The following is a 23,353-nucleotide window of genomic DNA, read 5'->3' on the forward strand; positions in this document are numbered from 1 at the left end:
CAAAATAGAAAACTGTAGGCCAATATCTCTCATGAAAATAGATGCAAAAATCCTGAATAAAATCCTGGCCAATAGAATCCAACAACACATAAAAAAATAATTCACCATGACCAAGTGGAATTCATAACAGGTATGCAAAGATGGTTCAACATAAGAAAAACAATCAGTGTCATTCATTATATTAACAAAGCAAAGAACAAGAACCACATGATACTATCAATTGATGTAGAAAAGGCCTTTGACAAAATCCAACACCCTTTCTTTATTACAACATTCAACAAAATAGAAATAGAAGGGAATTTCCTCAAAATAGTAAAAATGTATATATGCAAACCTGAGAGCCAATATTGTTCAAAATGGGGAGAAGTTAAATAGGCATTCCCTTTGAAAACAGGAACTAGGCAAGGATGCCCACTATCACCTCTCCTATACAATATTGTATTACAAGTATGAGCGATAGCAATAAGACATGAGAAAGAAATAAGAGATACCAAAATTGGCAAAGAGGAGGTAAAATTGTCTCTCTATGCAGATGATATGATAGTATACTTAGAAAACCCTAAAGACTCAGCAAGAAAACTACTGGACATAGTTGACCAGTTCAGCAAAGTAGCAGGATACAGGATCAGCATACAAATCAATTGGATTTCTCTATGGTGCCAAAGAGACTATAGAACTAGAGTTAAGAAAAGCAATACCCATCACAATAGGTAATCACAAAATTAAATACTTGGGAGTAAATCTAACTAGAAACACAAAGGATCTATTCAACAAAAATTACAAAACATTACTACAAGAAACAAAAAGAGACCTGGAGAAATGGAAGAATATCCCTTGCTCATGGATAGGAAGACTCAATATTGTGAAAATGACAATACTACCAAAGGCAATCTACACATTCAGTGCAATCCCAATAAAAATATCAATTCCATTCTTCAAGGAGATGGAAAAGGTAATCTCCAGTTTCATTTGGAATGTAAAGAAGCCCCGAATAAGCAAAGAACTCCTTAAAAACAGAAGAAGGGTAGGAGGCATCTCACTTCCTGATTTCAAATCCTACTAAACTACCGTGGTGGTTAAGACAGCATGGTACTGCTATAATGACAGACACATATAGGTCAATGAAATAGAATTGAGAACCCAGAAATCAGCCCATTTACCTATGGTTGAGGGAAGCCGAATATCAAATTTAATAATAGTAGACCAAATGCTGTATCGGGAAATGAGGGAAGCTTAATACAAGCTGAAGGCCACCTTGTGGCATTGGGGCCTTCCCTAGGAGTCAACATTGTTCTTAGTTTGTGTCAAATGAATCCCTCCCTCTTGAGATTAGCATAAAGAGGAACTTGGCCTTATCTGTAAAAGACTTCACCGTTATCCTTTGTTTTTGTTTTGTACTTCCTTGTGATTTTACTTTGTTTACCTTCCTTATGATTCTAAATAAATACTCAGAGAAGCATGGCTTGGGGCCTTCAGTCATGGGAACTGTTGGCCCCCTATTTTTCACACTCTCTGCTCTATATCATTCCTGGTAGTCTGTCTCATTATTAATAATTATAAAATTATTTCATTCTTTGGGACCCTCGGTCTGCAACATATGGTCAACTGATTTTTGACAAGGAGATGAGATCAGTTAAGTGGGGATACTTGGCAAAATTGGAAAACCATCATGAGAAAACTCAAACAAGACCCACACCTCATACCATACACAAAAACCAACTCAAAGTGCATCAAGGACCTAGGACTAAAGTCAAGGACTACAAACTTCATTAGAGAAAGGCTTGGAAGAACCCCAGAAGCACTAATGCACAACATGAACAGTCTTCCAAGCATCCTGAAAAATCTACAACCAGAAGAAGATAAAATAAATAGATGAAAGGGACCTTCTAAAAATCAAATCCCTATGCACATCCAAGAACGTCTCTAAAAGGGCAAAAAAGGAAGCCACAGACTGGGAAAAAATATATGATATTGACATGTCTGATAAGGGATTTATATCTAGAATTTATAGAATACTTGAGCACCACAACAAGATAAAGGTAAACAACCCAGTTGCAAAATGGGAACAGGATATGAACATACACTTCACCAAAGAAGACATTTAGGTCGCCAACAAGCACATGAAGAAATCTTCAAAATCCCTAGCTCTGAGAGAGATGCAAATCAAACCAAGTATGAGATACCATCTCACCCCAGTAAAAATAGCAAAATTGAACAGAGCAGCAAAGCAACAAATGCTAGTGAGGTTGTGGAGAGACTGGAATCCTCCCTGTTGGTGGAAGTGTAAAATGGTGCAACCGCTATGGAAGGTAGTTTGGCACTTCCTCAAAAAATTGGAAACAGAAATACTGTTTGACCCAGGAATTCCACTACTGGCAATATACCCTAATGAAACCAGAACTGCCACCCAAGCACACTCATGAATATTGCTGCCTTGTTCACAATAGCAAAGAGTTGATAACAACCCAACTGCCCATCAACAAACGAATGGATAGAGAAGCTATGGTATATTCACACAATAGAATACTATGCAGTGCTGAAATATCTCAGTCACAAAAAGACAAATACTACATAATACCACTGTTATAAAACAGGACTTACATGGGAGTTGAGGGGAAACTAAGAAAAAAGATAAATAATGTGCATGACATAGAAACAGTTGAGGGAGAGAACTGTATAAAAGGAATCTATGATTAGGTATTATTGGCATGACAAGAGTCCAGAGTAAGAGCTGCTCAGTAAGTGGTCTGGGGAGGACAGACTACATAACAACGAAAGAATTTTTTTCCAAAAAAAAAAAAGTGAGCTGGGGGGAAAGGAGGGCAGGGATGAAAATGTGCAACAATGAATGAATGGAAATCCAAGTTCTTTATAAACTTTCATTAAAATCTCAATTAAAAAAAGAAAAAGAAAATCACTACTTACCTTGGGAAGGACTGGAGAGCATTATGATAAGTGAACTAACTCAGTCCCTTAAGGAGAAATACTGTATAAGACCATTATTACAGAAACAGAAAGATAACTAGTAAAATATGTGGGAGGATCCAAGTGGGACAGGGTAGGAACCTGTAGGTGAGAATGAGAAGTAATCATAGGGTCCCACAAATTGATGAGTAAAGGACATGGGAAAGATCTGGTGTGAAAAACAATGTACACGAACTCTGAGGGCAAAACAGCATGAAATAAAAATTTTATTTGTTAAAAAAATGTATCAGATGGATGTGTAAAGAGAGAAAATTTCAAGATGACTTCAATGTCTTATATTAATATCCTAACCTAGATAGAAAATCAAAATTAGCTGTAGGTGATATTCGTTGAATAAATTTTATCTTTATGAGCAAGGAAACTGCACCTGTTTCTAGATAAAGAAGACATGCATCAAGTTAAAGAGTGGTAAATAAGTGTGTATTTCTCCTACGTGGAGGGTAATGTCAAGCTTTACATTTCAAGGAGGAACTTTAAAATATCATAGGCATCTTCAGAAGAAAGCCTCTGGACCTTTTTATTCTAAGAAAGGGAACACAGAATGAACTCACAAAACAGGAAGATGTGGCTTTACCAGCAGCTAACAATGAGCTAGTGGAAAAATCGATTTCAGGCATTATAACCCATGATGTCAAAATATTATTAGTCAGTTAAAATAACACAGAAAAACAACGAGGAGATAAACAGTATAGCTACTCTCAGTACATTGTTGTTGGCATGGTGTTATAAACAACTCAGAGCTAGACCCTCCCCCAGAAGGTATCCTGGGCTTTAAATGATATGGGGGGGGAAATGTTCATCTTTCTCCCACAGAGCAGCTGGGGGATTCAAACTGTGTGCCTTTGGGTTAATAGTGCTACACCTCACCTCTAAGCCACCAAGCTCCCTCATCTCAAATGCAAATTATTGTGTACTGTCGCTTCAGAACCAACCCTTCAGTGGGGTGCTTATCTTCTCACATGGAGCACCTGGTGGATTCAAACTATATACCTTTGCCTTGAACCAAAAAACGAGAGAAAACAAGAATACAAAGTAAAATCCTCACACAAAGGGAAGCCGTATGACTATCTTAATACGCTGCTCACTGAGGCATAGAGTGGGCTACTTCACAGCAATCACTGACAGGTAAACTGGAAATCCTTAGCAGGTGAGCAGAGACGTGGCTGAAGAAAGTGGAAGAGCACGTACACACCGCGGTCCAACCATCCTAGCATGCACACACAACAACAAACTTACCAATGTTGAAGATTCTCCTCCACAAAGTAGCCTGACTGGACAATGTACTTTTTGGCTTCTGGTAGCACCTCCATCAGACCTTTCCCCCATTCCTGGGGTGGTTTGCCATTCACAGCATAGGCTGTGAAAAGAGCTGATGCCAGGGCACCCAGGTATCCTGTGGGGTGGTGGTGGGTCATACGGCCACTCTCGATGCTCACGTTGATCAGCATATCCATCTGGCTCTGGTGAGGGAATCTGAGACCGATGCACATGGCCCGCATAGCGGCCCCGCAGCCACCCTCATATTTGTTGAAGGGAATCCTCCAGCCATCGGGGCTGTGTGGCTTCAGCTGCATGGCATTTTGCACTGAGGCACCACCTGGGGAAGAATTAGGTAGGGCAATGAGTGTCAGTTTGACCAAAGCAGAGGTCCTAGCAGAAAGGAAGAAACAAGTTCTGTCTCCAAGTTTCTTCAACAGAAAGGGAAAGTCACTGTGATAGTATAATACACGCCCCAACCTTCAAATCCCATCTCCGCAATTTCTTACTTTCTAGAATATAATTTTACCATGGTAAACAGTAAGAGGCCTGTCTGATGTATTAGGTTAACAGCTGGACTGCTAACCCAAAGGCCAAAAGTTGGAACCCATCAGCCTGTCTTTGGGAAAAATTAAGGCAGCATCCTCTCATTAAGACATACAGCCTCAGAAACCCAGTGTGTGCGTGTGTGTGTGTGTGTGTGTGTGTGTGTGGCGGGGGCGGGGGCAGGTGTCAGCATGAGTTGAAACTGACTTGCCAGCAGTAGTCTAGTATGAAACCAATAGTTCTGTCTCAATACAAGCATTTACCAACATTCGTAGTAACTCTCTTGGACTTGTTCTACTCTCAGCATCCCCTGGAGCTCCACAGGTCCGGCTTACCTGGTGCCCGGCCGTCCATGTCTTCCATGCAGTCTTGGTAATGCTGGGCAAGGAGGGAAAAGAGATTGGTCAAGTCCTTGGCTTCCCCAGCTTCTATGAGGGCTTCCGCTGTGGCCAGATGCATCACTGTGTCATCACTGACTCTCCACTTCTCCACATCTATGGCATCCAAGCCACCAAGCTGGGCCAGCTGCTGGTGGATCTTCTCCCCACTCCTGAGGAACTCCCACTTTCCATTGTAGTACCCCAAGGCATCACCAGTTGCACTTAGGATCATGGCAGCCACATACCTTTCTATCAATCCCCCACACATGGTGGGCATCGAGAAGTTGTCTCTGGGGAGAAATTGTGACATATGAAAAAAAATTAGAAGTCCTATTATTTTTATAAATAATAAAAGTTCTATTGTGCACTTACTCTTTGCAGACCCTGCTAAAACAAAGGAAACAAAAAACAGTTGCCATGGAGTAGATTGCAACATGCAACATGGAACTGCAATTTGACCTTTTGATTAGCACTCTGACACTTGAGACAAGGCTCTTATTGTTATTATGTTAAAGAGTGTATGTGCCTCAATGCACAATGCCATGCAGCAACTGTATTCCATAGGGCATTCAATGGTTACTTTTTCAGAAGTAGATTGCCAGGCCTTTCTTGTTAGGTACTTCTAGGTGGGCTTGGAATTCTAACCATCAAGCTGGTAACTTGCACATGTGTTAACTGTACCACAGAGGGACTCTACATTGACTGCTTCACCTAAAATCTAATTTAATCCTTATAATTGCTCTATGAGGAATCATTAGGCTGATTTTACACATTAATAAACTGGAAACAACAGCTATGATGCAAAAATGCTCTGTTACTTGTTTCAAGTCACACAATTAGAAAATAGCAAACTGGGATTCAAACAACCTAATGCAATTCCAAACCCCATGTTTTATTTAAAAAATAAATGCTATTTAACCACTATGTTTTGCTGTCTGTGAGGGACAGGTCCACTAAATTTTAAAAGTCAAATTAAGATTATAATTTTCCCTTTTCAGTTGAGACTTCACTTTGATGTTATCGCCTTTCACTTAAACTGAAAAAAGGGGAAAAAATTTAAAACCCCTCCACTCATTACCTTTGTGTCAGTTCTGTCTTATAGTAATCCTTTATCAGGTGTCTGAGGCTATAAAGCATAACCCGACAAGACTACTCGTCTTTCTCCCATGATGCTAGCTGCTAATGGATTCTAACCACCAAAAATGTATAGGCTTTAAGTTAATAGCTCACCTAGCTACAGACACTACCATGACAGCTCCCTACTTAAATAATACTGTTAATATAATAATTCTGTTGGTATCTCAAAGAAGCTCTGGTGGCATGGTGTATTTATTTCTATACTGCAGCGCACCCACTAGCTGTTCTGTGAGAGGAAGATGGGCAGTCACCTCCAGTAAAGATATACAGCCTTGGGAATACAGTGGATGGTCACTGTTAGCCTGAATGGGCTCAATGGCACTAGGTTTTCTGGTATTGGTATCACAGCACACAGTTCACCAAGCACTCTTACACTCACCATCTCACCTGCAGGGAGGGACTGTAACGTGCATTTGACAATAAGAAAACGGACATTCAGGCAGACTTAGTCCACACAACCATGAAATGGAATTTTCTTTTTTTCTTCCCCCTCTTTTCTTCTCTACAAGTTTATTTACAAAATTTAAATACAAATAACAAAGTAATTTAATTTTCTTCTCACCCCCCCCCCATAAAACTGTGCAAACCCAATGATTAATTCCCTGCTCCTCCTGCACATCCATGTCCTTCTAATGAAATGGAATTTTCTGATCCCGGGCCAAGATGCTTTATATCATCCATCCACCTCAGCTTAAACCTATCTACCTCTCTGTGTCTCAGACTCGACATCTGTGAAATGGTTATAATAGAAACAGCGACTACCTGTTTTGTTTGCTGGGAGAAGGAACTGAGTTAAGGTGCATAAAGATTTTAGAACAGTGCTTGGCATGGAATGAGAACTATTTTTTTGTTATTATTCTTATTTTTTATGTGTGTACCGTCAAATCGGATCCGCCTGGTACAGGAGGAGATTGTCCCTCCTTCTTCAGCAGAGCATCTGGTAGATTTGAACCATGCACCTTTGGGATTGCAGCACAGCTTCTTGTCCCCAGGCCACCAGAGTTCGCCGGGAACTAATTTTATTTTCATCATTCATGCACAATCAAAAGAAAACATTTCCATTTATTGAACAAGAATATTTTCTCCCCATGCCTTTCCTCTACTATCAATACTCTCCCCTTTTTGGCAACTATCAAGATTTAAATTGTTTTTCTCTTACTTTCTCGAGTATCTGAGTTCTCAGATACTCTAAGATCTCTGATACTCTAAGTATGTCTGAGATCTCAGATAAGAAACCTCAATTATTTTAATCCCTGGTATGGCATTGGTTTTCGGTGTTTGTGTCTCATAAATGCCCCACTCCCTAAGCCAATTCCCCGTTGGAGCCCTGTTGGCGGTGCTGTGGCATCCATGTTCAAACTTGTACTGCAGGTTTGCAGGTTGGTGGGTTGGGCTGAGGAGTTAACCCTTTTTTTTTTTTTTTTGTCAGACTCTTCATTTTCACTCAGGAGTCTACAGCTTCCTCTTTTCAGCACACTTTTATTCCTTAAATGCTTCTGAATTTTCCATTTACACACTCACACCCAAACTGTATATTCAAAATGATGGTCTAGCACGTGCACGCACACCCACCCACCAAACACCAAATCACTGCGGGTCAACCTCAACCCATAATGACCCTGTAGAACAGAGAAGTGTCCACTGAGCTTTCGAGGCTGTCATCGTCTCAGAAGTAGATTGCTCCACTTTTCTTCCTCTATCAGCTGGTAGGTTCGATCCCCCCACCTTTCCAGTAGCAATCCAAAGCTTGAACTTCCCCATCTCCACCTCTGTCTCTCTGCCTCTCTGTGTCACATACACACATTTTGCAAAACAGTGCCGCCCACCCCATCGGGAAATACGAGGGGCCCTGTCACTTTTCAGGACTGCCAGGAACGGTGAGGCTTTTTTCCTTTTAAACCGAAACAACTTTGGAGAGTGAGTTAGCAGTGGCCTGCCCGCGGACGCACCCTCAGCTCCAGAAGCCCTGGCCTCCGCAGATCGGAGATCGGGGCCAGGAGGGGAGAATTACCTGGTGGTGGTGGGAGCAGAGCGCGGGGACAGCCGAGGGCGGGGCCGAGCCGGGGTCCCGGCGCGGGCGGGATGCACCGGCTCTCTCCGCTAGGGCGCCGTGCGAAAGCCCGCGAGGCTGGGGCTTGGGACCGGGGCGGAACGAGAGCCTTGAACCTTCCGCTCAGCCAATCGTAGCGCGACCGGCCGGACCCCCAGAGCTGCTTCCAGGCCGAGCCGCGCCTTTTGGTTCAGAAAGCTCTCGGGTGCTGTGCGCACCTTACGTTTCCTATAGCTGGTCCCGAGATCGGCTCTCCCTCTGCTTTGGCAGTGAGCCGTGCGTGACTCCTGAGTGACATTTGGGCCTTTTCTCTGACCCTGAGCTTTCCTGAGGGACAGTGAGCCAGTGTGGTCCCAGATAAAGGGCACTGAGAGGGCTTAGCCACATCAAAGGCACCTCATCCATAAAATACGGTATAATAACAGTGCCAGCCTTCCGGGTAGTGAACTGTCCAAACATTTAACCTACCAGCACATTAATTTTACAGGTTTGGATGCAAACCCTATGGAGTATTTCTATTCCGTCAAATAGGGTCAAACAGGGTCTTCTATGAGTTGGAATCGGCTGGACAGCATACAACAAACTCTTAGGGTTAAAATTTAAATGGATTTTATAGTGGCAAGAAGCTGCAACTACAATCCCAGAGGTGCACGGTTTGAATCCACCAGATGCTCTGCCGGGGAAGGAGGGACAATCTCCTCCTGTACCAGTCAGATCCGATTTGACGGTACACGCATACAAAAATAATAAAATAAAATTTAAAAAAATCAAGTTCTAAAAATTTAAATGGATTTTAGTCCATTACTTATCTGAAAGAAGAATGGCATTTTTCCCCAGTTTGTTTTTTTTAAAAAAAAAGACAGCAGTAAACACAGCAACAAAAAATCCTAACAACATTTTTCCCCTCTAAATCAGTGAACACTGTCTTTTTAAAGGAGAACCAGAATCATTCTATGGGAGTATGCTATGGGCTTCCACAAATTCTTATTTTGCTGTACGTGGACCATTGTGGCTAGGAAACAAGACTGGCCATCCACGTCTGAGATAAGAGAACTTTGAAAATCCTGTAAATAACAGGGCATTGTTGGAAAGAGAGCCCCTCTGATTGGAAGGCATTTTAAAATAGAGGAGAAACAAAGGTTTTGCATTACCTCTGCCACGTTCGTATCTGAGTCAGTCTCAGACTTGTGTCTCCTGCTGGAATCTCTAGCCCAAAAGGCATGCTTCACTCTCTGCTTATCCTTTCTTAATGGTAGAGCAATTCTGTTGTCTGCCTCTGAACCGACTCAATTTAAGCGTGGTGGTGGTGGTGGTGTTGTTGTTATGTGTCTTCAAGTCGTTTGTGACTCATAGCGACCCTATGTACAATAGCTCTGAACCCTGCTCTATCCTGAGCCAACCGCACACGTCTCTGACACACCTACTCTCATTAATCCAGTTACTATGTCAATCCATCTCACCAGGGGTCTTCCTCCCTTTCTCTGTCCCTTAATGCTTCCAAACGTGATATCCCTCTCCAAAGACTCCTGGCTACAGGACCAAAGAATGTAAGACAGAATCTCAAAATCTTTGTCTTCAGGGAGTGGCTTGGTTTCACGCACTCAAGGACAGACCTATTTAAAAACTCTTCTGAACCACCACAACTCAAAGGTATCAATTCTTATTTGATCAATCCCTCTGTTGATGGTTCACTCAGCTAATTTGCATGTTCTTCACCAAAAAAGGGCTATTTACATTATTGTTGTTGTTGTTGTTAGGTACCATCGAGTTGACTGCAACTCATAATAACCCTATGCATAATAGCTTTGAGCTCTGCCCTATTAAATTCCCTGATGGAGCCACAAATATCTCACATTTGGATAGCTGTACCTAGTCAGCTGGTCAAAGCCAAAGTCGATGACTAGAAAAACCACACTGAATCATTCACTATTGTGCTGCTGGTTAGACATTAAAATAGATATAGAAACACAAAAACTAGGAAGACTTAACTCCTTGGCCCAATTTGTTTGAGGAAGACACATTTTAATTCTTCCCCAGGTATTTTCAATACTCATCAACATGTATCATCTGTTATGTTGTGACTCTTACTGAGAAACTCAGGACTCAGACATGATCTCTGAGATGCCTCTGGTACTTCATTTGTATTTTGGAATAATAATAACGTTCTTCTACAGAAGCTACCATGCAGGTAAAATTCTAGGAAGTGAATAGGTGAATTCTGTCAAACTGTTCTCCTAGGCACACAAGCTATCCAGACCTTCTCCAACAAAGACAAGAGGAAATGATTAAAGGAGGAAAGCTTCCAGGAATCTCTCCTGAAGTAATACCATGTATGTGCACAATTATAAATGTCCTTAGATGTTCTTAGAAGAGTTGTTTCTAACAGCAGATAGTCGGAAATAACCTGAGTTTCCCTCTACCAGAGAGTATTAGTTCCTTCCTCTCAAATAGAGCCTACAACAGACTGTTCAAAACCATGGATTAGCCAAGGTGGTGTTCACATGGAAAGAATTTAGAGGCTTTCTGTTAAATAAAAAATCAAGTTTTAGGATGATGAGTATTACATAATCTTATTTATGCAAAAGATAGCTAAATATGGATGTGCACATGCATATAAAAGGACTTAGAGGATGCACATCATATGGTCAGTATAAAAGATAATGATTACTTCTCTGGAGAGACATGGGGATGTTTCCTGGGAGTAGGGAATAAGGAGGAACTTTTTTTTTAGAACATGAATTTTTATTTATAAAGACATTTGAGAACACACACACACAAAAAAAACATGTGCATTCTACCAGTTGTTCTCTGTACATTTAGGCTTTATTTCATGCATAGTTACTTTCAATTTTACATGATTTTGTATATAAAATTGTATTCTCTTTTTCATTTAACCACCTAGCTTTACATTCATTGTAAGAATTTCTTACTATCATTTATAGTAAATATTTATTGTAGTTTCATAGTACTTTAACAGAAATGCCATCATGTCTGACTTTAATTAATAGAAATTTGTTCCCTCACAGTTTGTTGTTGTTAGGTGCCATTGAGTCGAGTAGGCCTCATAGCGACCCAATGAACAATAGAGCTGAACTCTGTCCTATCCTGTGTCATTCTCATCATCTCTGACACACTTGAGTCATTGCTGCAGTCACTATGTCAATCCATCTCATTGAGGTTCTTCCTCTCTTTTGCTTTCCAAGCATGATGTCCCCATCCAAGGAAAAGCCTCTCCTAGCACCATGCCCAAAGTATGTCCCAGAGGACTAGAAATCTGAATCCAAGGCATCAGCTTCAGGGAGAGCCTCTCTGTCTATTCTGTGGGGGGTGGGGGGGCTTGAAATCTTTGTCTCATTTTCCCTGGGGTTCTTTTCAGTGTCCCCAGAAGACCGCCACATGGCTTCTAACTTTCCTCCATTTGTGCTTGTTTTTCTATAGAGTTTCTGCAGAATGTTGGCAAAAAAAAGGAAAATCCTCAAGAAGATAGGTCAACACAGTAGCTGCAGCAGGGTCAGAGACTGAGCATAGCAGAGATTGTGAGAACGGCACAGGATAGGACAAGACTTCCATCTGTTGTTCACAGGGCTGCTGTGAGTCATAGTTGAATCAATGGCACCTAACAAGATGTTTCTGTGTGTTTTCTGCTCTTTCTAGATCTCAAACATAATTATTGTAAAAAATAAAAGATTACCTAGTGAGATGTGTATAAATGTCCAAAGAGGGAAGGAGAGGGGGCAGGGAGGCCAAGGATGGGGGCCTAGAGAGAGATCACAGGGTCTCAGAGTTTGGTGGGTGAAGGGAGAAGGTGAAGGAATTGAGAAAGATTCACTGGGGATCTGAAAAGATGGGATATTATTGGGCATAGATCAATGGTGATTAATCTTATAAGACATGATGCGTGGGAGTGACTGTATGAAATACAATGTGAATAAAGAATGTGTGAAATACAATGTGTATGAATTTAAAAATATTTTTTTAAACTGATTGATACAGAATACACCTCTCCCTAAATGGTGCATTAATGTAATAAAGGAAATTCTATTCACCAAAGGGACTACATTCACAGATGTAACCCCAAAATCCTCTGCCATCAAGGAATGACGATCTTTCATGAAGTTTCCAAAACCACAAAGTAGTAAATGTAAATAATGTAATAGACTATGTTGTTGCTGTTGTGTGATGTTGAGTCACTTGTGACTCAAAGAGACCCTATGTACAACAGCTCTAAATTCTACTCTGTCTTGAGCCAACCTCTTTGTCTCTGACCTACCCCCCTTACCCCAGTCACTGAATCAATCCATCTCATTGATGGCCTTCCTCTCTTTCTCTGTTCCTCCATCCTTCCAAGCATGACGTTCCTCTCCAAGGACTGGTCCCTCCTGGAAACATGTCCAAAGTATGTCAGATGGAGATTCAGAATCCTTACCTCCAAAGAGCAGCCTGGTTTCACCCTCTCCAGGACAAACCTGTTGGTTCTCCTATATATATAGTCCATGATATATTCAAAATTCTTCTCTAGCACCACAACTCAAAAGCATAGACTCTTCTTCTAGTATCCTTAGTCATTTTCCAGCTCTCTGATATGTAGCAAGTAATTGTGAAGACCATGGCCTGGATCAGGTATACTTTAGTCTTTAGACTGACATTTATTGCTCTTCAGTACTCTAGAGAGGTCCCTGATAGCAAATTTTCCCAACGCAATTTGTCTTTTGATTTCCTGACTGCTAGTACCAAGAATGTTGATTTTGGAGCCAAGCAAACTGAAGATGTTAACAATCTCAATCTCTTCCAATCTATCAAGGTGCTGCCAATCAGCCTAGTGTTGAGAATCTTTGTGTTCTTGATGTTGAGCTTCAATCGTTATTTAAGGCTGCAATCCTTGACCTTCTGCAGCAAATGCCTCAGGTCCTCCTCAGTTTCAGAAAGCAAATTCAGCAACCTGTAAAACACAGGTTGTTGATGAGTCTTCTTCCAAACCTGATGCTACATTCCTCCTCATATAACCAATATATGTGCTATAATTAGGAAAACAAAGGCAGTCATCAAATATGGCAGGGAGTGAGAGTGGGAGATATTATATGAAGAGATACAAGAAAGGATAAGTGCATAAAAGTTCATGTGTAAAAATGAGATGTTGTTCATTGTCTTCTAGGCAGAACAGAAAGAGCCATGGGGAATCCACATTACTGTCTCCTTCCCTGGCTGGCTTTTGTAGGTCAGGGGTTCCCAACCTTTGATCTGGGGATCCACCAGTAGATTTTGAAAGCTTACCTGATACATTTCCTAGCAATGACCTGTACTACTCCCTTCCTCCTCCTCTGGCCGGGATTTCCACAGACTGGGAGCTCAGTTGGCCAGCGGAGTGCCAAGCTGTCAGTGTCTGGTTTCTGCAGGGGCCTGCAAGGCTCTTGCCACAGCCCCACTTTAAGGATTTCACAGCTCACTTGGCTCTCAGTGGATGAAAATACAGTTACCAGGGATGCAAAGTAACTATTTCCTTAAACAGAAACCAAGGGATGTTTGCTCAGGCCAGTTCCTGCCCCACAGTCCCTTTTCAGAGGTAACTTGGGTAAATCTACAGTACAAATCCACTTTCATTTCTGTTTCTGAAGGCACCTACAGACTTCTCTTAGTTGGAGGACAGACATTATTTCCTGCCAGCTTTCCAGCCCTCTCTTCTTTCCTTTGATGAGAAGGAAGGTCTTTGACGTTCCTTTCGAAAATTACTCTTTGTAGAATCTGCCTGAACCTTGGGGTGGAGTATCCCAGCAGAGGAGAGGTGATTGTTTCACAGTTTAGGTCGTGTTTCTACTAGTTAGTCTGAGAACACCAGGAAGTCACTCAGCATCCCAGTGTAAGGATCAAGAAATGAGGCCTCAAATTGTTGTGTTGAAAATGCAATTTAATTTAATGTGTCCTTGGAAAGTGTCCTTACTCTGCTGTCATATCTGGGACGTGGGTGTGAAATCATACAAGTTCTGCTTATGAAGATAATTGAGCTCAAGTTAGAGCAAAACAATGAACTATTAAAGACTTTTCCCCCTTCACTTTATACTGCACTGTCAATAAGAAACAAATGGTGATTGTAAAGTTTAGATTTCAGAGAAATAAACAAATAGCAAAGAACAAAGAGAAAGTTCATTTTTTTAATTTTTTTCCTCTACAATTTAGTTACAAAATTCTAATACAAATTTGTACAAATTCTTTGTTTCCCTCACCCCACCCACCCATCAAACTGTACAATCCCCTCTTCCCCCTGCATATCCACATCCCTCTGCTTCCAGCCTCTCCTACCCCTCCTGGATCCTTATACTCATTCTACAATAACGGTTTTATACAATATTTATCCTTTTGTGACTGAGTTAGTTCACTCAGCATAATGCTCTCCAGTCCTTCCCAAGTTGGGTAATTATTTACAAAGGTATTGCTCCTGAGTGCTGCATAGTATTCCATTGTGTGAATGCACCATAATTTGTCATTTGTGGTTGGACATTTGGGCTGTTTCCATGTTCCTGCGATGGTGAATAATGCTTCTATGAACAGTGGTGTACAAATCTCAGTTTGTGCCTCAGTTCTCATATTTCCAGGGTATATTCCAAGTAGTGGGATAGCTGGATCATATGGAATTTCTATGTTCAGCTTTTTGAGGAAGCACCAAACTGCCTTCCAGAATGGTTGCACCATTTTATAATCCCACCAACAATGTATTTTGTTGTGCCATTAACTTTTTTTAAATTTTATTAATTTTAATAAACATTTATAGAGATTTTGGATTTCCATTCACTCATTGCTGCACTTTTCTCCCTGCCCAGCCCTCCCCTCCTCCCCCCCAGTTCGCTCCTCTCTTTGAAAAGCAAAAGAAAAATTCCTTCTTTGGTATACAATCCCCCTGCAACCCTCCCACCACCCCGAGTACACTCCACTATGCAACCTTAATTCTGGACTCTTGTGATAACCTTTAATACCCTATCATATATCACTTTTAAATTACTCTCTCCCTCATCTGTTTCAGTGCAGTATACATAAGTGCCATTAACTTTTAACTCTGACTCTGAAGGACCCTATGTAAAAGAGAATGAAACCCTGCCCGGTACTGGGACATTTTTATAAGTGTCAACATGCTGTATTCTATTGTTGCAGCCAATGTAATTTTTGTTGTTGTTAAGTACCGTCAAGTCCAGTATTACTCATAATAACTCTAAGAACAACAGATCTGAACCCTGTTCCATCCTACGCCAATCTCATAAACTGACACACTTGACGCATTGCAGTAGTTGCTGTATTAATCAGTCCACCTGGTTGAGTATCTTCTTCTCTTTTGCTGATTTTTCCACGCATGATGTACCTCTCCAAGAAATAGGTTCTCCCAACAACATACCCAAAGTCTGTGAGACAAAGGGCTGTCATCCTTGACCCCAAGGAGCACTCTGGCTGTACTTTCTCCAAGACATATCTGTTCTTTTTTCATCCCATGAGATGTTCAGTACTTTTCTTCACCACCACAACTCTAAGTCATGAATTCTTCTTTTGTTATCTTATTCATTGTCTAACTCTCAGGTGCATAGCAAGTGATTGGAAAGACTGACCCTAATCAGGAGCTCCTTAGTCTTCAAACTAATATCATTGCTCTTCAATTATTTGAAGAGGCCCCTAATTACAGCTTTGAACAATGCAATATAGCCCCTTATCTCTTGACTGCTGGTACTAAGGGTGTTGACTGTAGACCCAAGTAAGATGAATTTGTTGACAACTTCAACCTTTTCTCCACCTAGCATGATCGTGCCTATCAGTCCAGTAGTGAGAATTTTGTTTTAATATCATTTTAGGAGTGGTTTAATTAGTTCTCAGAGTGGCAAAGTAGTACAGAGCACCCAAATGTTGACTGTTCATGTGACATTTCATCTTGAATTAGTGCTTGTTTTCATGAGAGTGAAACTGACTCATTTTTAAAGTACCAAGATCTTTCTGGCTTCTTTTCCTACTGTCTGATCTTTAATACTCTGAGATGCTGAAGGGAAGAGGTGAGGTGGAGAAACAAAAACAGAAAGGAGTGAACTTTATCCCTTGTTGGCAGCTCTGGGGATAGTGTGGTGGGGGGTTTTGGTCAACAAAGGCTACAAGTGGCCTGGATTCCAAGGCAGAACTCTACCCTCAGAAAGAGAAGCCTCAACTCTCCAGAACACAGAAGTAAAACTGCCACCTCCTTTGAAGTTACACTTTCCCGTTAAATCACAAAAAAATTATTCCTTAAACATGTAACGGAGCGAGTCCCCAAAAAGATCACCGAGCCAATTAGCCAAATTAACAAAGTTTATTTCAAGTTCGAACCCGGGCTCCCGCGTGCTGACACAGCAGCATCCACCCAAGAGCCCCGAATTGATGTCTGCCCCTCCTTTTATACCTCTGCTACTCCCCTGCCCAACCATACACGCCATGATTGACCATCCACAGTAGTTTGGGTATTTGTCCACCTTCAATTGGCTAGCCATAGCTCAGGGTGCTCTTACAGAAAAGAATTCCACTTTATGGCAGTTGATCAATCAGGGTGGGATTTACCACAGGTGAGGGTTATTTGTTTGTTAAAAAACCACTCAAGCAGGTGGAGCGGGGTTAACTGTACTTTACCAGAAACTGAGTTTCTGATAACTGGTCCTTTCAAAACATAAAGTGTCTCCTATTTTCATTTACAATTATTTTCTTCAATTTGGCCATCCAGAGAATTAGAGTACATCCACATGCCTTATAAGCCCTACACAATAAGAACATAAGACAAATGAAGGTATGAAAACTCCTTGTTAGTTGCTCAATACACACCAACTCTAGGAAATCCCAGTATAAAGAACAAGTCATTGTCTGATTCCCCGCCCCCCCCTTCACAACTGTTGGTATGTTTGAACTGATTCATCTATTTCATTGATGGCTTCCTGGTCCTCCTTTTTACCAAGTAGAGTCTCCTTTCCTAGTGTTTGGGCCATCCTGACAACATTTCCAAAGTATGTGAGATAAAGACCCTTCATTTTTACTTCTTTTTTTTTCTCTATATTTTATTAATTTTCATAAACATTTACAGAGATTTTGGGTTTCCATTCATTCATTGTTGCACTATTCTCTCTACCCTCCTCCCAGTTTGTTCTTGTCCAAATGCCACAGTGCTTGTCAAAGCCAGTTCTGATTAATCTTCTTTGTCAGTGTGTCCTTTGCCATTCCCTATCACTCCTCCCTGAGAGAGACTTCACCCTGAGTCATAAGGAAAAGGGGACGGCATATTCTCTTAGCTACTTCCTGCTGAAAAGGGACGCTGTGGGTTTCAGGGTGAAGATCTTCTCTCACTACTCTAAAGGGCCCCTTTGGCAGTAGGAAACACATAGACTATTATGGAGATTGATTTTGGGATTTAGATGCACTCTTATTGATTGTGCTTGGCCGTACATGTTCATATCCTTGAAGATGTACCATGGGGGTGTTGCAACCTAGAAGACACAAATTTGACTAACAAGTTATAAGTACATGAGTCCAAAAATTATGGAAAAGTAAAAGAAAAGATTCTTTCATTGTTTTACAAACCCTCCCCCAGGTCCCCTCCACCATGTAGCCCTCGCTCTAGTCTCCTGTGATGACAGAAATACCTAGTTATATATTCATTTTTTACTTCTAAGGAGCCAACTAACTGAACTTTTTCAAAGACTGCTTCCAAGGAGCACTCTGGCTGCACTTTTTGTAAGACATATTCCATGCTCTTCTCCAAAACCACAGCTCAAAAACATTCTTCTTCTGTCGTCTTTATTCATTGTTGAGCTCCCAGATGCATCACAAGTGATTGAAAAGACCATGGCCAGAATCAGGCACACCTTTGTCTTCAAACTAACATCACTGTTCTCAAAAAATCTGGAGAAGTCCTGGAAAGCAAACTTACCTAAGGCAATTTGTCTCCTGATCTCCTTGATAACTGGTATCAAGTATGTTGACTGTGAAGCCAAGTAAGATTACATTGTAGGCAACTTCAACCTTTTCTCCATCCATCATTTTGCCTACCAGTCCAGAGGTGAGATTTTGTCTTCTTGATGTTGAGATGCAATCCACATCAAAGGTTGTAGTTTTTGATGCTCTGTAGCAAGTGCTTCTATTCTTCCTCACTTTCTGCAAGCAAGGTTATATTACCTGCATAGCACAGGTTGTTGATGAATTTTCCTCTAATCATGATACAGCACTCTTCTTCATAGAATCCAACTTCTCAAATAATTTGCTTAGCATACCCCCAACCCTGAGCATCTTATTCGTTAATGAGTTTAGAACTATGATGCTGTCACTACAGATTTTGCTATGAATGGAATAATAGTTATCCTTGTTAGCAGACAGGACCTTGCTGGAGCTTTAATAAATGTTACTTCCAATAGACTAGATTCCTTGGCGGCTTCTTTCCCTAGAGATGAAAGTGAAATTGACCAGATGCCAAGGTCCAATCTTGTGCATGGATCTCAAGTGGTAGATGAGCCAGATTTTCTTGGCTAATGACTGCTCTCTCCAACGGCCATGAGCCTAAGTTGAGAGGGGAGGGCTTCGAGAGCATCCTAGAAGAGAGAACACGACATTTGTCAAATCTATAGTTGTAGGCTATACACAAGGCATATATGCCATGCATATATATGGAGAGAGAGAAAGAAGGAGAGAGAGAGAGAGAGATTTATAGATACAGAGATTATAGAAATAGAGTTAGAGGTAGAGATATAGAATAAGATAGATAGATGATAGATAGAGCGAGCTCGCTCTGGTGGCCTAGTAGTAAGACGCTGCTCTGCAATCCTGAAAGCACACAGTTTGAATCTGCCAGCTATTCTGAGAGAAAAACATGGGCAATCTCCTCCCACACGATTTCAGCCTCTGAAAAGCTGCTGGAAGGTCAGCTATGGGTCAGTTCCGACCCTGGTACACAACAACATGCAGATTAAACAGATACGGGGAAAGTATACCACCCTGGTGTATATCTTTCTTGATTTTAAACTATGCAGGGTTCATATACATGTTTGGACCACAGTTTGGTCTAGGAGTATGTTTCACATGAGTACAGTTAAGTTTTCTGGGATTCCCATTCCTCTCAATGTTAGCCATATATTATTATGATCTACAAAGTCAAATGCCTTTTGCATAGTCAATAAAACACAAATAGATATTTTTTTCTCGTATGCTCTGATCCATCTGACATCAGCAGTTGTATTCCTGGCAGCACGGCCTCTTCTACACCCAGCTTGAACTTCTGGCAGTTCTGTGTCAGAATGTGTTGTTCTAGTCATTTTGGGATCATCGTCAGCAATATTTTGCTTACATGTGATATTAATGATATTGTTAGATAATTTTCACATTCTGTGGGATCATAATTTTTGGGAATGAGAATAAATCTGGATCCCTTCCAGACAGTTGGCCAGGCAACTGTCCTCCAAATTTCCTATCACAATCTGGTGAGTGCACCCAGGGCTATGTCTATTATTTGAAGCATGTCAATAGTTATCCCATTGATGCCTGGGCCCTTATTTTTTTGCCAGTGCCTTCAAAGTGCACCTTGAACGTCTTCCATCCTTGCCATTGGCTCTTGTTCATATGGTATTTCCTGGAAATTTTTCAGCATTAACCAATTCTTTTTGGTACAATGATTCTGTGTATTCTCTCCATCTTCTTTTGATATTTCCTTTATCATTCAAGATTTTGTCCATAGCTTCTCTCAGTATGGTAATTCTAGCCTTGAATTTGCTTTTCAATTCTTTCAACTTCAGGAATGTTAAGCAAGTTCTTCCCTTTCTATCCTCCATCTCCAGCTCTTTGTACATTCCATTATAGTAATTTGCTTTGTTTCCTAGCTCTTGCTGCCTTTTGAAATCTTCATTTCTTTCATCTCAGCATTATCTCCTTTGTTTGGCTTCTCGATGCTCTATACAATTTTCAGAGTCTCTTCTGACATTCATTTTGCTCTTTTTTCCCCTCCTCTGTCTTTGTAATAATTTTTTACTCTCTTCATGAACGATACCCTTGATATCATCCCATAATTCATTTGGTCTTCGATCATTAGTGTCCAATGTCTCAAACCTATTCTTAAGATGAAGTTTATATTTAGGTGTGACAGACTCAAAATCCTATTTTGGTTCTTTTTTTTAATTTACATTTTTTTACTTTATTATTAATGTCAATGAAAATTTACAGAGATTTTGGATTTCCATTCATTCATTGTTGCACTTTTCTCCCTTCCAACACCCCCCCAGTACACTACCCTCTTAGAATAGTAAAAGAAAAATTATTTCATTGTTGTACAATCCCTCCCCCCACCCCAGGTCCACTCCACTATGCAGCCTTTGTTCTGGGCTCCCGTCATGACAAAAATACATAATTACATATCCCTTTTAAACAGTGTTTTCCCTCATCTGTTTCAATGCAGTATACATTATTGAACCCATCTTTCTCAGTCTCCCGCAACCCCAATATCAGTTCTGTTTTACAACAGTGGCAGCATGCAGTATTTGTCCTTTTGTGACTGAGATACTTCACTCAGCATAATGTCCCCCAGGCTCACCCATTTTTAATAATATTGCATGAGTTCCTTGTTTTTCAATGCAGCGTAGTATTCCATTGTGTGACTATACTACAGCTTCTCTATCCGTTTGTTGATGGGCACGTAGGTTGTTTCCAGCTCCTTGCTATTGTGAACAAAGTTGCGATAAACATGGGTGTGCATATATCTGCTTGGATGTCAGTTATGGTCTCTTTGGGGTATATTCCCAGTAGTGGAATTGCTGGGTCAAATGGTATCTCTATTTGCAACTTTTTGAGAAAGAGCCATACCGCCTTCCACAGTGGTTGCGGCATTCCTATTTTGGTTCTTGAAGATAGTTTTCATTTTCTTCAGTTTCATCTTGAGCTTGTACATGATCAGTTGATGATCTGTTCCACAAGCTGCACCTGTCCTGGTTTTGACTTGATAATAAGCTTCTCCAGAAATTCTTTCCATAGAAATAGAAAATGTCAATATAAAGGACAGTGCTGCATTATACTGAGGATGATAATCACATTGACACAATATTAGGCTTTAAAGTCATATTTGTAGTCATACCTCACAAAAATCATGTTGACATTTTTGTTGTACTATAGACTTGTATTCAGTGCATTTCCCTCTTCTTTTTCTGCCATTTGGTTTGTTGTCTCCTTATAGGATCTGTAAAGTTTGAAGGAGCTTTGAAAGCAGAGAGACTAAGTACTTGGTGACTAGCCAAAAGATTGGTAGCTCAAATTCACCACAAAAGAAGGATGTGTAGTCTGCTCTGTAAGAATTTAAAACTTAAAAAAAAAAACAAAAACAAAAAAAAACCGGTCATTTAGTCGATTCCAACTCATAGTGGCCCTCCACTGGGTCTCCAAGACCATAAATCTCAGTGGAAGGTGCATCTTTCTCCCAAGTAACTGCTGGTAGATTCAAACTACCATAGATAAATTATTTTTGGGTAAACAGTGTAACTCACTATGGAGGTCGTCATCAAGGCTCCCTCTGTAAAGATCATCATCTCAGAAACTATGAGGCAGTTCCATTCTGTTTTATAAAGCTGCTATGAGTTGTAACTAACTGATGGATGCAGGCTTTGGTTTTGTTTGTTACCACATTCTTATCTTCACTGCCTATCCATCTGAATATTCCCAGACATACTGTAAGGACTCAGGAGGTGAGGAATTGAATGAATGAACGCAAGGAGTTCTTTCCGTAACCAATTGTCAATAAGACAAATGGATTGCTATATCCATATGCACTTTATTACAGATCTGGGAGGACAGTTAATTGCCCTCAAAGACTGCCTCCCCATCTGGGAGTGGTCATTAGGCTTTTATACCGTGGTGAGACACCAACTCACTTAACAATGGACTTTGGTTAGTAAAATCAAAGAATTTCTACGTTTGGAAAAAAACCCAAAACATTCCGACACAGATACCAGTAAATAGGCAACCTACAAACTATTAACATATAGCTGAGAAAACTGGGTTTTGGAGTTAATTCAGTACTTCCTTTCCTGGTAAACAGGCAGATTAAGTTACAATTTACATATGACTGGTAAGAACAGCTTCAAAGAGGTAACTGCTGATCTAGGAGATGCATCTCCTCTCCTGGAAAACAGAGTAAACTACTTTAAATGACTTTAAAGGAAACTAAGAATTCTAAGGCCAAGTAACTAGTTTTGCAGGCTGGAGAAAACCTGATGTCAGTTTTATAGCTATAGTTTTATAACTGATACATATATACAGAATTCTGAACTCATTAATACCACCCCATGAGAAAGATAAGTTGAGGAGGTAGCATTTAATATTTGGTGCATTAAGAAAGAAAGCTGATTGAGTGGAACAAGAGGATGAGGAGAGGAGTCTGATAAACAGAAGTTTACCACGATTTGCAGGCATGAAGAGTACTTTGCTAAACGCAGGAGGGAGGGTGAGCAGTAGGCACCATGTAGACAAGGATTAGTTTAGACTAAGATTAGTTTAGACAAGGATTAGTTTTTAATATCTACTTCTCTTTTTCCTTTTAAGAATTCTTCTGATTTTTATCTCAAAGGACCAGAAGGGGTGTGATAACTTTCTCAGAGGAAGAAGTGACCACTCTCACCCTGGTAACACTTCTCTCCTGTCTTAACAAACAGTGATACTTCTTGGAAATTCCATGGTTGTAGGGCCTGGGTGCAGCTGAGCTATGCTGGGTACAAACATTACTAATGTACTTGGGTAATGCAAAGAAAAAAGTCAGAGAAGCCACTCAACTCTTCCACTGTAATCACAGTCCATGGCCAAAATCAATGTGCTGGCCTTCAGTGGGTTTCCTCTGGAGAAGTCCTGGAAGAGTGGTTTGAAAGCTTCCTGTGATCCTTTCTGCCAAGACTACAGCCAGATATAAAAAGAAATTTCTGAGTACCACGAGAGATTCTTGTTAGAGGAACAAAAACAAAATTTTCCTGAAAATTACTGTCAATGGGTTTTC

General features: G+C 40.7%; 1 protein-coding gene across 1 annotated transcript in view; it reads right to left on the reverse strand.

The window, feature by feature from the left end:
* The window catches only part of ADPRH (ADP-ribosylarginine hydrolase), a 13,293-nt gene extending 7,841 nt beyond the window's left edge, over positions 1-5,452 (reverse strand). The window contains exons 1-2 of the mRNA XM_006884259.1: positions 5,124-5,452; positions 4,222-4,582 (exon numbers count right to left, since the gene is read on the reverse strand). Coding sequence (XP_006884321.1) covers positions 4,222-4,582; positions 5,124-5,445 — 683 coding nt within the window. The 5' untranslated portion in view covers positions 5,446-5,452. The remainder of the gene's footprint in view (positions 1-4,221; positions 4,583-5,123) is intronic.
* Between the last annotated feature and the right edge of the window lie 17,901 nt (positions 5,453-23,353).

Source organism: Elephantulus edwardii, unplaced genomic scaffold (assembly GCF_000299155.1).
Source record: "Elephantulus edwardii isolate Elephantulus edwardi_28Jun2011 unplaced genomic scaffold, EleEdw1.0 scaffold00032, whole genome shotgun sequence".
Taxonomy (NCBI): domain Eukaryota; kingdom Metazoa; phylum Chordata; class Mammalia; order Macroscelidea; family Macroscelididae; genus Elephantulus; species Elephantulus edwardii.